This window comes from Geotrypetes seraphini, chromosome 5 (genome assembly GCF_902459505.1).
Source record: "Geotrypetes seraphini chromosome 5, aGeoSer1.1, whole genome shotgun sequence".
Classification (NCBI taxonomy): Eukaryota; Metazoa; Chordata; class Amphibia; order Gymnophiona; family Dermophiidae; genus Geotrypetes; species Geotrypetes seraphini.
Window position 1 is genome coordinate 80,316,654 of NC_047088.1, and position 15,059 is coordinate 80,331,712.

General features: G+C 40.9%; 1 protein-coding gene across 1 annotated transcript in view; it reads left to right on the plus strand.

The window, feature by feature from the left end:
* Nucleotides 1-14,451, plus strand: part of LOC117360862 (tumor necrosis factor ligand superfamily member 10-like) — a 53,789-nt gene extending 39,338 nt beyond the window's left edge. Inside the window, exon 5 of the mRNA XM_033945383.1 lies at nt 11,019-14,451. Within this exon, the coding sequence (XP_033801274.1) occupies nt 11,019-11,470 (452 nt within the window). The 3' untranslated portion in view covers nt 11,471-14,451. The remainder of the gene's footprint in view (nt 1-11,018) is intronic.
* The last annotated feature ends 608 nt before the right edge of the window (nt 14,452-15,059 follow it).

Below are 15,059 nucleotides of genomic sequence, written 5' to 3' on the forward strand. Positions count from 1 at the left end.
ATCCCCAACAATGCCTCGCCTCCCATGTATCACCCTTGCCCCTCCTCCATGCAGAAACTCTCTCTCTTTCTTGCACCTATCCCCCCCTTGCATCGTTTCTCTCTCTCTCTCTCTAGCCTCTCTCCCCCCATGCAGCATCTTTCTTGCCCCTCTGTCCCCTCCCCATGCAGCATTTCTTTCTCTCTCAATTGCATACTTAGTGTATTTGACACCCCCTCATCTATATGAAAAGTTATTTTTAGTAATAATCACGAGTCAAATAAGGATGTACCTAGAAAAAGGCAGCATCTTAAATATTGCAGTGAGCACTAGAACATCAATACTCATTGCAAAACTAAAGTCAAATGAGTACAGATCAATCCTGCACAGTTAATGCTAACAGAAAACTGTCTTTTTTTCATACACACAAAACATATGTATATACACTTGCCCAGTATGGAATAAGTAATCACAAACTAAAAATAGAAATATGTAGACAAACTGAACCACCAAGAAGCCTGACCTTGTCTACAATAAAACACCACAGTAACAGTGATGTATGTCCCCTAATACTGTGCAAAATATAAAGATAGCAGATGAAAATGTGAAAAAAATGACAAATATTTACCACTTTACAAATTAACAAATAGAAATAAAACAAAAAAAGGAAAATAAAATAATACTATTTTATTGGACTAATACATTTTTCAATTAGCTTTCAGAGGCCAAAAACTCCTTCCTCAGGTCAGTGCAGTATACTGCTGTTACAGTATCCTGTCCTGACTAGAGAGTTGCGCGGGGACAGAAATCCCCTCTGTCCCCGTGAGGAATCCCCTCCGTCCCCGTGAGGAATCCCCTCCGTCCCCGCGAGGAATCCTCTCCGTCCCCGCCCATCCCTATAAACTACAGAAATAGTTATTTCATTTAATTATGCTACTGAATTAAAGGCTCTGGTAGAAACCCATTTAAAAATAAGCAAAAAAACTTTATTAATTTGGAAATAGTAATTGGGAAGAATATGTACTTTGTAAACGGGTTTCTACCAGAGCCTCTAATGTTTATAAATTTTTATCAACACAACTAATATACTACTTTATCCTGAAGCAAAAAAAAAAGAATTTTTTTTCCTACCTTTGTTGCCTGGTTTCTGCTTTCCTCATGTTCTCATTCAATTCCTTCCATCCACTGTCTCTCTTTTGTCTTCCAATTGCTCTGTTACTGTGCCTCTCCCTTTCTCCCGCCTCCCAAATTGGTCTGGCACCCATCTTCTTCCCTCCGCTCCCCCCATAGTCTGGCATCTCTGTCTTCTTCCCTGCCAGCGTCTTCTCCCCACTGTCTCTTCCCCATTTCCTTTCAGCGTCCTTCTGCCCCCCCCCTATCTTCCCCATGTCCTGTCAGCATCCTTCTCCCCCCTCTGCCTTCTACATGTGCTTTCAGTGTCCTTCACCCCCCTGTCTTCCCCCATGTCCTTTCAGTGTCCTTCTCACCCCCGTCTTCCCCATGTCCTTTCAGCGTCCTTCTCACCCCCCCCCGTCTTCCCCATGTCCTTTCAGCGTCTTTCTCACCCCCTTTGTCTTCCCCATGTGCTTTCAGCGGCCTTCTCCACCCCTTTGTCTTCCCCATGTGCTTTCAGCGGCCTTCTCCCCCCTCAGTTTTACCCATTTCCCTTAAGCGTCTTTTCTTCTCCACTCCACCTTTCCTCCCTTTCTCCTTCCCTGCCCCTTACCTTTGTGGCGCTTCCCCACCCGACTGACAACAGAACAGGCCCGGTCGGACAAACCTCCCTGCCCTGTAGCCGCAAATCTAAATTACCTTCTTACAGCAGCTGGAGTATTGAAGCTGCTGTAAGAAGGTAATTTAGATTCGCGGCTACAGGGCAGGGAGGTTTGTCGGCTGGGCCTGTTGTCGGTCGGTCGGGGGAAGCGCCACAAAGGTAAGGGGACCTGACCGGCTGTGCACACTCCCCCCCCCCCCATGGCTGCAACCGGGGCGGACCGCCCCCCCCCCCTTTTTGGTACACCATTGCCTTCTCCCTACCTGCCCTGCCGCACACAGCCAAACGGAAGTCTTCCCGATATCAGCGCTGACGTCAGAGGAAGGAAGGGCTTTGCTTAAGCCCTCCCTCCGACATCAGCGCTGACATCTGGAAGACTTCCGTTCGGCTATGTGCTGCAGCAGGGCAGGTAAGGAGAAGGAGACGCCTCGCGGCTCAAGTGCCATCCAACCCCACAGGAACCCTGCGAACCTCGGAGGCGTCCCCACGGGATCCCCGCGACCCAAAGGGGGAACCCGCGGGATCCCCGCAGGTCCAGCAGGATTCCCGTTGTCCCCGTTCCCGTGCAGCTCTCTAGTCCTGACCTGACCTAAGGAAGGGAGTTTTGGTCTCCAAAAGTTAATCATAAATGTGTTTAAAAAAATCACCTTATACCCATTTTCTATTTATAAACGTTTATCAACAGAGCTACAATATTATTTTATCCTAAAAAAAATATAAAAAGCAATGTTTTTTCTTTACCTTTGTCTTCTCTGGTTTCTGCTTTTCTCATCTTCTTTTCACTCTTCCTTCCATCCTTCTATTCCATCTTTCTATAACCCTTCCATAAATTGTCTTCGGCAGCCTCAGAAGCTTTCCTTCTGCTTGAACTTCCTGTCCCTGCAGAGGCAGGTCGCTATAGAGTGAAAGTTTTCAGGTTGCCAAAGGCAGAATATTAAGCTGACAGCAGCCTGAAGATTACCAGTGGCAGCATGGGGAAGGGACTGGAGCATCTCCCTATGCTATGTACTAGATAATTCACTACACTTATTGGCTAATTCATCTGGGGAAGTTCAATACTCAAATCAATCGTAATCTCCCAATTCATAAATTAATTCCATAGGTGTTATTCATATCAAAATAATTTTTAGTTAAATGTAGAATCCTCAGACAGCTCCCTATTCCTTTCAATAAAGTTCATACAGGAATAGGATGGGCCAAATTCTTCAGTGGATCCCTTTTACTTGAGTTTTTTCTATTCAATTTTCTTTAAAGTGCAAACTTAGCAATCGATGTGCAAACTCAGCAAATGTAAACATTGAATATCCCGTATCTTAAGATAAGTTCTTTAGAAAATTACTATTGCTGAAGTTGCATAAAATTCAGTGTTTACATTTGCTGAGTTTGCACACTGATTGCTAAGTTTGCACTTTAAAGAAAATTGAACAGAAAAAAAAAAAAAATATATATATATAAACAAAACTCAAGTAAAAAGGATACACTGAAGAATTTTGCTTATCCTATTCCTGTATGAACTTTATTGAAAGGAATAGGGAGCCATCTGAGGATTCTATTTTTAACTGTACCTTTTAAAAGACGTTATCCTTCAGCATGGATTACACATCCTCTTTATCACCGAAACCTGGCCTACTGATGGTGATGAAGCATACCTCTCCTACTGTTGTCCTCCTAATTACGACTACCTTTCTAACCATCGCCATAACCGAAAAGGCAGCGGATTAGCCGTCATATTTCAAAATAATCTCCTTAACCTTAGTGACCATTCCACTGGTAATGTTACCATAGAATATCTTCACCTCAAGCTCAACTCAAGCACCAATCTCAATTTTCTACTACTCTATGTACCTCTACCAGTAAGACAAAATAAAATTGCTTTACTCCAAGATCTACTATTTGATTTCTGCTCCTCTACATCCCTTCCTCTGGTCCTGGGCGACTTTAATGTTTATTTTGACATCCCATCCAATTCCAATACTACAGACATATTAGATATTTTAACTCCTCTAAATTTACAACCTATTATCGTTGGTCCAACCCACTTGGCCAACCATACTCTAGATATGAATTTTTCTCCTAAATCCCAATATTTCTCGTACTCTGCTCCATCATCCACCCCAGTATCTTGGTCCGATCATTACTTTATTTCCCTCAATCTTCACTTTCCCAAACCAATTACATATCAAATTCCTTTAGAAGCTAAGCTTACTTCATACAGAGATTTTACCAAATTAGATACCACAGACATTTTGCCCTTTTTCAATCCAACCACTTCATTTGCTACATTTAACACAATTGATGATCAACTATTAGCATGGAACTCTGCCATTCAATCCCTTCTAGATAGTAAAGTACCATTAATCTCTAGCGCCAAGAAAACTATCCAACCCCTGGTACACAGCAGAGCTTCATTTTATGAAGAAACAGCTCCGCGCCTTAGAAAGAAAATGGCGCCAAACCAAATCCCAAATAAATCACCAAAAATATAGAGAAAATGCAGTTGAATACAAAACCAAAATAAACCAGGCCAAAAATAAATATTACTCAGACAAAATCAAAAATGCAAAAAACCCATCTATTTTATATAGCTTATTAAAATCCATTACCTCGAAGAACACAGGAAGTAATACATCCCAGAAATCCAACCTAAAAGCACAGGATCTTGCTGACACATTCACCCAAAAAATTAAAAATATCAGAAGTACTTTCAATCTTAACCTAGCCAGCAGCTTAGCGAGAAATCACCAAACTGAATTAATTCCGACAGCTAAATGCTCCAATTTTAAAATTCCTTCTTTATTCCTTCCTTATTCAACAAATCAATTTTAAAAATTCCCGATCGGAAATTATCCCCCCATTCTACTTAAAAAAATTATTCCATTGCTTTAGACCTTTTATCCACTCTATCATCTTAAAAAGCTTACTTACTGCAACAGTCCCTCAATCCTGGAAAACCTCTATCATCTCTCCTATACTTAAGGATTATAAAACTAGCATTGACGACTCTACAAACTACCGCCCAATTGCCAATATTCCCTTTCTGGCCAAAATAACAGAAAAACTGATATTTAATCAAGTCTCCAACTTCATTAAAACAACCAATGTTTTGCATCCCAACCAAACAGGCTTCCGTAAATTCCACAATACCAAATATTCATTGATTGGCTTAATAACTAACATTCATTATTTCTTAGATCACCACAAGTCTGTTGTTCTGTTCTCTCTGGACATTTCCACAGCATTTGACACAATAGATCACGATTTACTTATTAATCGACTAGAATCGATAGGCATTAGCGTCCAAGTGCTTAGCTCATCCTATCTCTCAAACCGCACTTGCTTTGTTAAGTTCAATAACGAAGTTTCGAACGCCTATTCTTCGTCTTATGGTATTCCTCAAGGATCAATTCTGTCGCCCCTGCTGTTTAATATTTTCCTCTCACCTCTTCTGAGCCTCTGCCAGTCAATTGGCTTTACTGCCTACTCCTACGCAGATGATATCAAAATTATTTACCCTCTTGATCCAGAAAATAATAATGATATCCAATCTATAAATAAAAAGCTAGAAATAATACAAGACTGGCTTAATTCAAACAAACTATCTTTAAACATAAAAAAACCAAAATCCATGATCTTCTCTTGGAAAAAGACATTGGCTTGAAAACCCCATTCATTCTTAACAACATCCCACTAGAGTCCGCCTCCACCTTAAAAATCCTTGAGGTAACAATTGATGATAAACTATTGTTCCACGAACATATTAATTTTGTAATCAAAACTTGCTTCTATAAACTTTAAACGTTTAATCCGATCAATCGCCAAATTTCTCGAGCCCAAATCCATCAACATTTTGGTTCACGTGCTGATAATAGATAAAATGGATTATTGTAACTCTTTACTTCTTAACATCTCCCAAAAAGAAAAGAGAAGACTTCAAATTATCCAAAATACAGCTATTAAACTAATCTATAACGCCAAGAAGTATGACCTTGTTACGCCACTTTTGATCGACACCCACTGGCTTCCCATCAGTCACCGCATCTTCTTCAAGGCCATGCTTCTAATATTTAAAACCCTAAACTATAATGAACCCCAATTTATAGCCAGATTGTTAATACCCCATAATACTATGCGACCGCTTAGATCATCTTTCCAGAATCTCTTAACTATTCCCTCCTTGAAAATAATAGGCACGAGAAGATTAGACATGCTTTCTGTAATGGGTCCCTTATGGTGGAACTCATTACCACAATATATCAAAAATGAAAAAGATCTTCCTTCCTTTAAAAAATCACTAAAAACTCATCTTTTTAAAGATGCTTTTAACATTTAAATTTAATGACTTGTTTTATATATTCTGATTTTTAATTCTTCCACCCCCTTTTGTTCTTCTCCTTTTTTGTTTTTCTTCACAATGACAAAACTTGTAACTCCCCCCCCTTTCCTCCCAATTCAAGTCTGTCTTGTAGTCATGTAATTGTCATCTTGTTTGTCTTTTTTGTATCTCCACTCTTTTTATAATTATGTACATCGCTCAGCAAACCGATTGAGCGATACATCAAATACTAATAAACTTGAACTTGAACTTAGAATGACATAGGGACAAATTTTTCCCTGTCCCCGCAGGAACTCATTTTCCCATTCCATCCCTGTGAGTTCTTTTCCTGTCCCATTCCTGCAAGCTCTGTCCTCATCTGCACAAGCCTCAAACACTTTAAAATCATAAGTGTTTGAGGCTTGTGCGGTTAAGGCAGAGCTTACAGGAATGAGGTAGGGACGGTGACAAAAGTCATGGGGACAGGACGGGAAAATTGAGTTCCTGCGGGGACGGAAACAAATTTGTCCCCGTGTCATTTTCTACTCTGTATCTCTTCCACCCAGGCAGCATCTCTCTTTCTCTCTCTCTTTTGCCCCTCTCCCCCATACAGCATTTCTTTCCCTCTCCTGCCTTTCTCACCTCCCTCAGTGCAGCATCTCTCTCTCCTCTCCTCCCATGCAGCATCTCTCTTACACGTCTTCTTTTGCCCCTCTCCCCCATGTGGAGGAACTGAAATAAATTTCCGTGAATCTGGAAGATGTACTAAGTCAAATTGACAAGTTAAAAAGTGATAAATCACCTGTACCAGATGGTATACATCCCAGAGTACTAAAAGAACTCAAACATGAAATTACTGATTTGCTGTCACTAAAATTGTCTGTAGTACCTGAAGATTGGGGGGTGGCCAATGTTATGCCAATTTTATAAAGATTTCCAGGGGAGATCCAGAAAAGTACAAACCAGTAAACCTGACCAGTGCTGGGCAAAATAGTGGAAACAATTATAAAAAATAAAATTGTGGAACGTGTAGACAAACATGATTTAATGGGAAAGAGTCAGCATGGGTTCAGCTGAAGGAGATCTTGCCTCACCAATTTGCTGGACTTCTTTGAAGGTGTGAATAAACATGTGGGTAAATGTGAGCTGGTTGATTATAGTGTATCTAGATTTTCAGAAAGCTTTTGACAAAGTTCCTCATGAGAGGCTCCTGAGAAAATGAAAGGGTCAAGAGATAGGAGGCGGCCAAAAAAAGCAAATAGGATGCTAGGAATTATTTTAAAAAAGGATGGTTAACAAGACTAAGAATGTTGTAATGCCCCTGTATCACTCCATGGTGTGACCTCATCTGGAGTTTTGCGTTCAATTCTGGTCTCCTTATCTCAAGAAAGATATAGTAGCACTGGAAAAGGTTCAAAGAAGAGTGACCAAGATGGTAAAGGGGATGGAACTCCTCTTGTATGAGGAAAGCCTAGAACGGTGAGGGCTCTTCAGCTTGGAAAAGAGACGGCTGAGGGGAGATATGATTGAAGTCTACAAAATCCCGAGTGGAGTAGAACGGGTACAAGTGAATCGATTTTTCACTCTATCAAAAAGACTAGTTAAGCTCTGGAACGCGTTGCCAGAGGATGTGGTAAGAGCGGATAGCTTATCTGGTTTTAAGAAAGGTTTAGACAAGTTCCTGGAGGAAAAGCCATAGTCTGTTATTGAGAAAGACACTGGGGAAGCCACTGCTTCCCCTGGATTGGTAGCATGGAATATTGCTACTCCTTGGGTTTTGACCAGGTACTAGTGACCTGGATTGGCCACCGTGAGAACGGGCTACTGGGCTTGATGGACCTTTGGTCTGACCCAGTAACGCTATTCTTATGTTTCAAGTTTCAAGTTTATTATATTATTTGATTGAACGCTTTTCAGAATACAAAGCGTTTTACAAAGAAATAAAATTGGATTTCTTAAATCACAAATACATCTTAAATAAAAATAATTACTTTAAAAAATAAAAAAACAAACCGGGGTAACAAATCACATGAAACAATAGGAAAGGAGGAAAAAAGAAAAAATACAATTAAAAAAAAAAAAAAAATGTATTAACCAGATTAGGTTAGAACATAAGGAAGGTGTGAGGAAAAGAATTTAAGAACAGGTTCAGCTGTGGGTTAGAAATTGGTTATCAGATAGAAACTAGAGGGTAGGATTAAATGGCCATTTTTCACAATGGAGGAGGACAAATAGTGGAGTGCGGTAGGTATCTGTACTGGGACTGGTGCTTTTTAACTTATTTATAAATGATCTTGAAATTGGAACAATGAGTGAGGTGATTAAATTTTTAAGATGACACTAAACTGTTCAAAGTTGTTAAAATGCATGTAGATTGTGAAAAATTTCAGGCTGACCGTAGGAAATTGGAAGATTGGCGTCCAAATGGCAGATAAAATTTAATGTGGACAAAAGCAAAGTGATGCACATTGGGAAGAATAACCCAAATCATAGTTACAAGACACAAGGGTCCACCTTGGGGGTTAGCACCCAAGAAAAAGATCTGGGTGTCATTGTAGACAGTACAATGAAACCTTCCACCTAATGTGCGGCAGGGGCCAAAAAAGCAAACAAGATGCTAGGAATTATTAAAAAAGGGATGGTTAATAAGACTAAGGGCTCCTTTTACTAAGGTGTGCTAGAGTTTTTAGCGCATGCAGGAAATTACCATGTGCTACGCTTCTAGACCTAACGCCCGCTCAATGCTGGCGTTAAGGTCTAGTGCGCGCGGCAATTGTCTTCGGCTATTCTGCGTGTTAAAGCCCTAACGCAGCTTATTAAAAGGAGCCCTAAGAATGTTATAATGCCTCTGTTTCGCTCCATGGTTAAACCCCACCTGGAGTATTGCGTTCTATTGTGGTCGCCTTATCTTAAGAAAGATATAGTAGAACTAGAAAAGGTTCACAGAAGAGCGACCAAGATGATAAAGGGGATGGAACTCCTCTTGTATGTGGAAAGACTGAAATGGCTAGGGCTCTTCAGCTCAGAAAAGGGGGCACTTGGAGAAATTGAAAAAGGACAGGTTTAGAACAAATGCTAGGAAGTTCTTTTTCACTCAGAGGGTGGTGGACACATGGAACGTGCTCCCGGAGGCTGTGATAGGCCAGAGCACGCTACAGGGGTTCAAGGAGGGTCTAGATAGGTTCCTAAAAGAAAAGGGGATTGAGGGTTACAGATAGAAGTAGAGGTAGGTTATAGGAATAGTCGGAAACTACTTCACAGGTCATGGACCTGATGGGCCGCCGCGGGAGCGGACCGCTGGGCATGATGTACCTCTGGTCTGACCCAGTGGAGGCAACTTCTTATGTTCTTATGTTCTGAGGGGAAATATGATTGAAGTCTACAAAATCCTGCGTGTGTTAATTTTAATCTTGCCCATTTGATATAGTAACTGCAAATAATCCCAGGTGTCTCATTCATGGAATTTGCTACTGTTGACAATCTAAAATAAAGTGAGTTTTTAAAATATATCCTTAAAATGTTGTAGAATATTTATTAGTATTAATTTTTAATGTTTAATACTCAGTCTGAACAACCAGGTAAAGAAGGATTACAAAATTAGTAGTATGTGTGAGTCTTTTGGTGGCCTTCAGAGCTTTCTTGTATTCACAGCACAACCGTTTACATGGAAAAGGCTGGAGACCACTGTGCTAGAGTTTACTACAGTTTAGTATAAGGATAGGGTTAGCAGACGCCTGGATTTACCAGGACTTGTCTTGTTTATTAGAAGACATGTCCGGGCATCCAGACGGCTTTTCAAAACCTGGTACTTTGTCCAAGTTTTGAAAAGCTTCCACCTTTGGACTGTGTCGGGAGGGCTTCTGCACCTGCATGGATGCTGCACGTGGCATCATCGCATTGCATCTCTTGAGGGAGGAGAAAGCAGGGATGTAGCCAGCCACCCAATTATGGGTGGGCTTGAGCCCAAAGTGGGTGGGCATGACAACCCTCCCCCAAAGGCAACCGGGGAGGGGGGGGTCAATGAACTCCACTCCCCCATCCCACCCACCCCCAGTACCTTTAAATCTTTTAGGTCTTCACCAGCAGCAACTCATTGGTGTAGAATGGGTAAAAGTGAATTGATTTTTTTTTTTTTTTTACTCTTTCTAAAAATTACAAAGACTAGGGGACACTTGATAAAGTAATACTTTTATAATGAATAGGAGGAAACATTTTTTTCACTCAGTGACTAGTTAAGCTCTGGAACTCGTTGCCAGAGAATGTTTTAATGGTGGTTAGCGTAGCTAGATTTAAAAAAAGTTTTGGACAAGTTCCCGGAGGAAACGTCTATAGTCTGCTATTGAGACAGACATGAGGAAGCCACTGCTTGTCCTAGCGCTATGGTTGGTTTGAATGGTTAAAATTAGGTAGGGAGTGGTAGCCTTGAAAAAGCCCTTAGAATTTCATGGGCGAAACATGTTTGTGAATCTACCCCCGCATGAAGCGTCTTTTCACAGCTAAGTGCTTTTAGTACATATTTATTTAAGAGATATATACAAATAAAGAAGTATAAGTACTAAAATAAATTAATAGATGACGATTGGGAGCATAAAGCCCTGCACTATGAAAGAAGTTTGAGTGCCTGGTGGCCCACTGATGATCAGTAAGACAGTATTTATATTACAGTTAATGAAGTGTAGCACAAATGTTAGTTCTGACATTTCTGACTATAGTTATATGATAGTTCTTCATTCAAGTTTGCTAAATTAGTGCCATAGGCTGACCTCTTTATAGAACAGCATATAGTACATTTTGGTGCACAAGAGACACTAATCGGAGCGTTTATGCATGCACAGTGCACATAACTATGTTACTAAGTATAGAATTGCTTTTTTTTTTTTTTTTTGAGTTGGTTGGCAAATATGAAAAGCAGTTTTGCAATATTGAGTGTTGGTTTGTTTTGTTCCCTGTCAGGAACCTCTGCACGTGGAAACAGAGGATTTGGTGAGCTTCCACAATCCTGCCGGCACCCCATTCAGAGATGGGAGGGGAACAATATCTGGTCGTACCTGAAAAATATCACCTACGCTGACGGCAGGCTGAGGGTGGCTCAGGATGGCAAATATTACATCTACTCCCAGATCTACTTCCGCTATCCCAATGCCGAAGACCGCAGTGCCACCAGCCACCAGCTAGTACAATGTGTTCACAAGAAGACAGCCTACTTGCAGCCTATCTTGCTACTCAAGGGAGTGGGCACCAAGTGCTGGGCCCCTAATGCACAGTATGGCCTGCAGTCAGTGTACCAGGGTGGGATTTTTGAGCTGAGGTCTGGCGATGAAATCTTTGTGTCTGTATCTTCTTTGTCCATGGTTCATACAGATGAGGTTGCAAGCTATTTTGGCATCTTTATGCTTGATGTGTGAAAATGGCAGGACAAAAAATATATGAAGAAAATCCATCTGCACTGATTGCATCAATACTAGCTAAAGTGCACACAGTGGACCAGAATTTCCAGAACATTTTTAAGCTGATGCAAAGGGAATGGTTGGCCCTGTGGACCTTTTGCATATGCTCAAGGTTGCCATAAACTACAGAATCCATTTCAGGAATGGAAAAGCTAACCAGCATGCCGTAGGCAATAAACTAGAACTATGTCTATGAGACTGTTGACATTATGTGAACTGAGAGACCTGATGTAGCAATCCTGCTATGTGAATATAGCTTTGGGTTAGGTTATAACTCCTTTGCTACCTGCCTGCAGTATATCCACCTCTTCTTCCCTTCAGATCATGATTCAGATTCCCTTCAGATTCTTGATTCAGAAGATCCAGCCCTGGTTTTGTTATACAGATGGGAAACCAGTCTTCTTCAACAGCGGGAACATTTTAATGCTGCCTGCAGCTGAGGTGGGGGAAAAGGGGAATATGCTGACTGTGCTACCTGACCCTTCCCGCTTTCAGCTCCAGTGGGGGATATCAATTAGCATGGAAAATAGGTCATGCATAGGCAGAAGGTAGGAAACTTACAAACGGAGAAATCATCATTCAAAATTAGCTAATGCACGTCTGTGTCAACAAATTACGGAGAGTGACTGAAACCCCCAACCCAGACGGCATTCAGTGAAAGTGCCTTGACATATAACGAATGAAAAGGGCGGGTAGGGGCCAAAGGAAAAACTGCATAAATAAATACATGTTATAAATAGTTGCGTTGTTCTGTAAGCCCCACGAGTCTTTGACACATCTGCCTCATGACCAGATTCGAGATGTTGCACCACATGACTCTGCTGATCTGCTTTTTCACCTGTGAAACAAAAGTGTACAAGCTTGGGGGGAGAGGGGTAAGGAGAAGCGGGGGATTTGGATGGAGTTCAGAACAAATCTATAGATGATTGGGATGTCTCCCTCCACCCCCTGTTCTAAACCACAGAATGCTGGTAAACATATTCAAGAAATTCATGTTCCACGTCAGTTTCTCAGAGAAAGAGTCAGGGAAAAGTGACCACTCACATCTCTGTATCCCCAAAAAAGTGAGACATTACAGGGTAAAGGCCTCTGCTCCAGCAGACTTGAACCATTCATTCTTTCAGTGCCAGAAGAATAAATGGTATTGCTTTAGTATTCAGCTTAATGGAGACTAGTGATCACACAGGATAGCAGTCGATTAGAAGCAGGGCCTGCACGGGGATGGAGAAGCAGAAAGGAGGACAGACTGTTGTAAAACAGGTTGTTTAATGGTGCAAAGTGGCAAAGAAGATAGTTGCCATACATCACTGTGGCAGAGATTCCCTGGAGGGCAGTAAATTAAGGGCTCCTTTTACGAAGGTGCGCTAAGTGTTTTAGCGCGCTAGCCGAAAATCTACCGCCTGCTCAAAAGGAGGTAGTAGTGGCTAGCGCGCGGGGCAATTTAGCGCGTGCTCTTCCGCGCGTTAAGGCCCTAACGCGCCTTTGTAAAAGGAGCCCTAAAATTGTTAATTTTTAAAGTGTATGATTGAGATTTGAAATAGTGAAGTAACTAGAAGACGAAACTGTTCCTGATGTTTTCAGAAATATCACTATGTGTTTATGATAAGCATGTTGTAGTTTAACGACTAACAGGAAGTAACTCAGGGGGAAAAAAAAAAACCCAGCGTAAATAGGCCTCATGTCTAGATTATAAAGTTGTTTTATCAGTGGAAAGAAAATTCCCATCCCATTCCCTCTTTCTGGGTCTGCTCTTCCTGCTTCTCAGCATGCACAGAGAGGTTGCCAGCAGCCATTTGTGAGAAAGGCCACCCACATGGCAAATTTGCATGACTTCATAAGAAGTATGCGTTTACTAACCGAAAGAAAGATAAGGAGAAAAGACTTAACCTAGCAAATCTTTCAGAACAACAACGAGCTGCAAAATGAAAGTGATTTGACTGTTACCTTCTCACAGCAAGGATTCAGGGCCTTTAACGATGGTTGCAAAACCGGTTCCAGCCAGTTTAGTGTGCCAGTATTTTACTACCCGATTATCGGAATGGCTTTTCCGAGCTTCCTAGTAGCCTCTGCCATGCAAATGTAGTGCGATGAGGTCATTACCATTAAAAGGGTAGTATAATGGGCTCATTAATATTTAAACGAGCACTATGGATGATTTTCTATCATCACCAGGTGATTCTCCTTGCAAAACACTGGCTTTTAGCGACCAAAAATTACTGGCTGGTCTGGGGGTGCCGGTACTGTGAAAAGCGAATCTCAGGCACATGTATCTGGCTGTGGCTCATGATGAAAATTTTCTAAAAACACACTATTCATGTAAATTATAGTAATGGGAACCCCCCCCTAAAAAGCACATATCTCGAACGTGTGTATTAGAGGCATATATTAAAGGCATGTCTTATACGTGCTTGTTGAAAGCCAACAATTACACCTCCCCTCCATCCAAAAGCGCTGGCATGCCTATGATTGACACAAAGACGTAGCATTTCTGGTAGTTCTCCACCCCTCCCATACACCCATGCCTCTTTCCATGGACTATTCTGCACGTGTCCCAATTGCTATCACCAGCGTCTGATCTCATGTAAATTTGGCGACCCTCTATGAACCTCTGCAATCCTCATTTGCATGTGTGGTTCTACGAGAATGATTTTACCGGCGATATTAGAGAATCCAGCCCTCGGTGGCCAACATGAATTCTGGACTGGGGTGTTTAGTTACATTTTATGTAGTAAGAACTGATATACCTTCACAAGGGGGAGGTTTGTAATACAATGATAACACATTACTTGACAGCTTTTGACAATGATTAGGTGATTAAAATTTTAGGAATCGTATTAGATAAACATCGTACTATGAAAACCCAGATAGATGCTGTTCTACGTAAAAGTTATTTTACTTTATGGAGACTATGAACAATTAGACCCTATTTAGAATTTTCAGCCTTTAAATTATTGGTCCAGTCATTACTGTTGAGTCTCCTTGACTATTGCAATATTGTTTATTTATCAGTTACTAAGAAGGAATTATTGAGATTATCATTGATACAGAACACAGCAGTTAGATTGATTTACGGATTGAAGAAATACGATCATGTTACGTTATTTTATTGCAAGTTGCTTTGGTTGCCTGTGGAAGCTTGGGTATTGTTCAAGTTGGGCTGTTTTTGTTACAAGGTTTTATATGGTGCAGCCCCTACTTATCTGGCTAATAGTTTTTCTGTAGCTATGAGTAGAAAAACTCACACTCTGTTCAATTTCCCTTCCGTAAAAGGTTGTAAAAGCAAGAAATTCCTAAATCACTCTATAGCATCTCAGGTAGCTTCTCATGAAAAAGAATTTCGATCATTGTTCTTCACAGCTGTTTCTTACTGACATTTTAGAAAACAGCTAAAAACCTATCTTTTCTCCAAATACCTGACTAGTTGACTCATTCAAATATAAGATTATGTTTAATGTTTATAATCTTTTGTAAACTGCGTAGAACTCTTTGGTAACGCGGTCTATAAGTATTATGTTATGTTATGGTGTCTTAATAACCCCAAAGTATG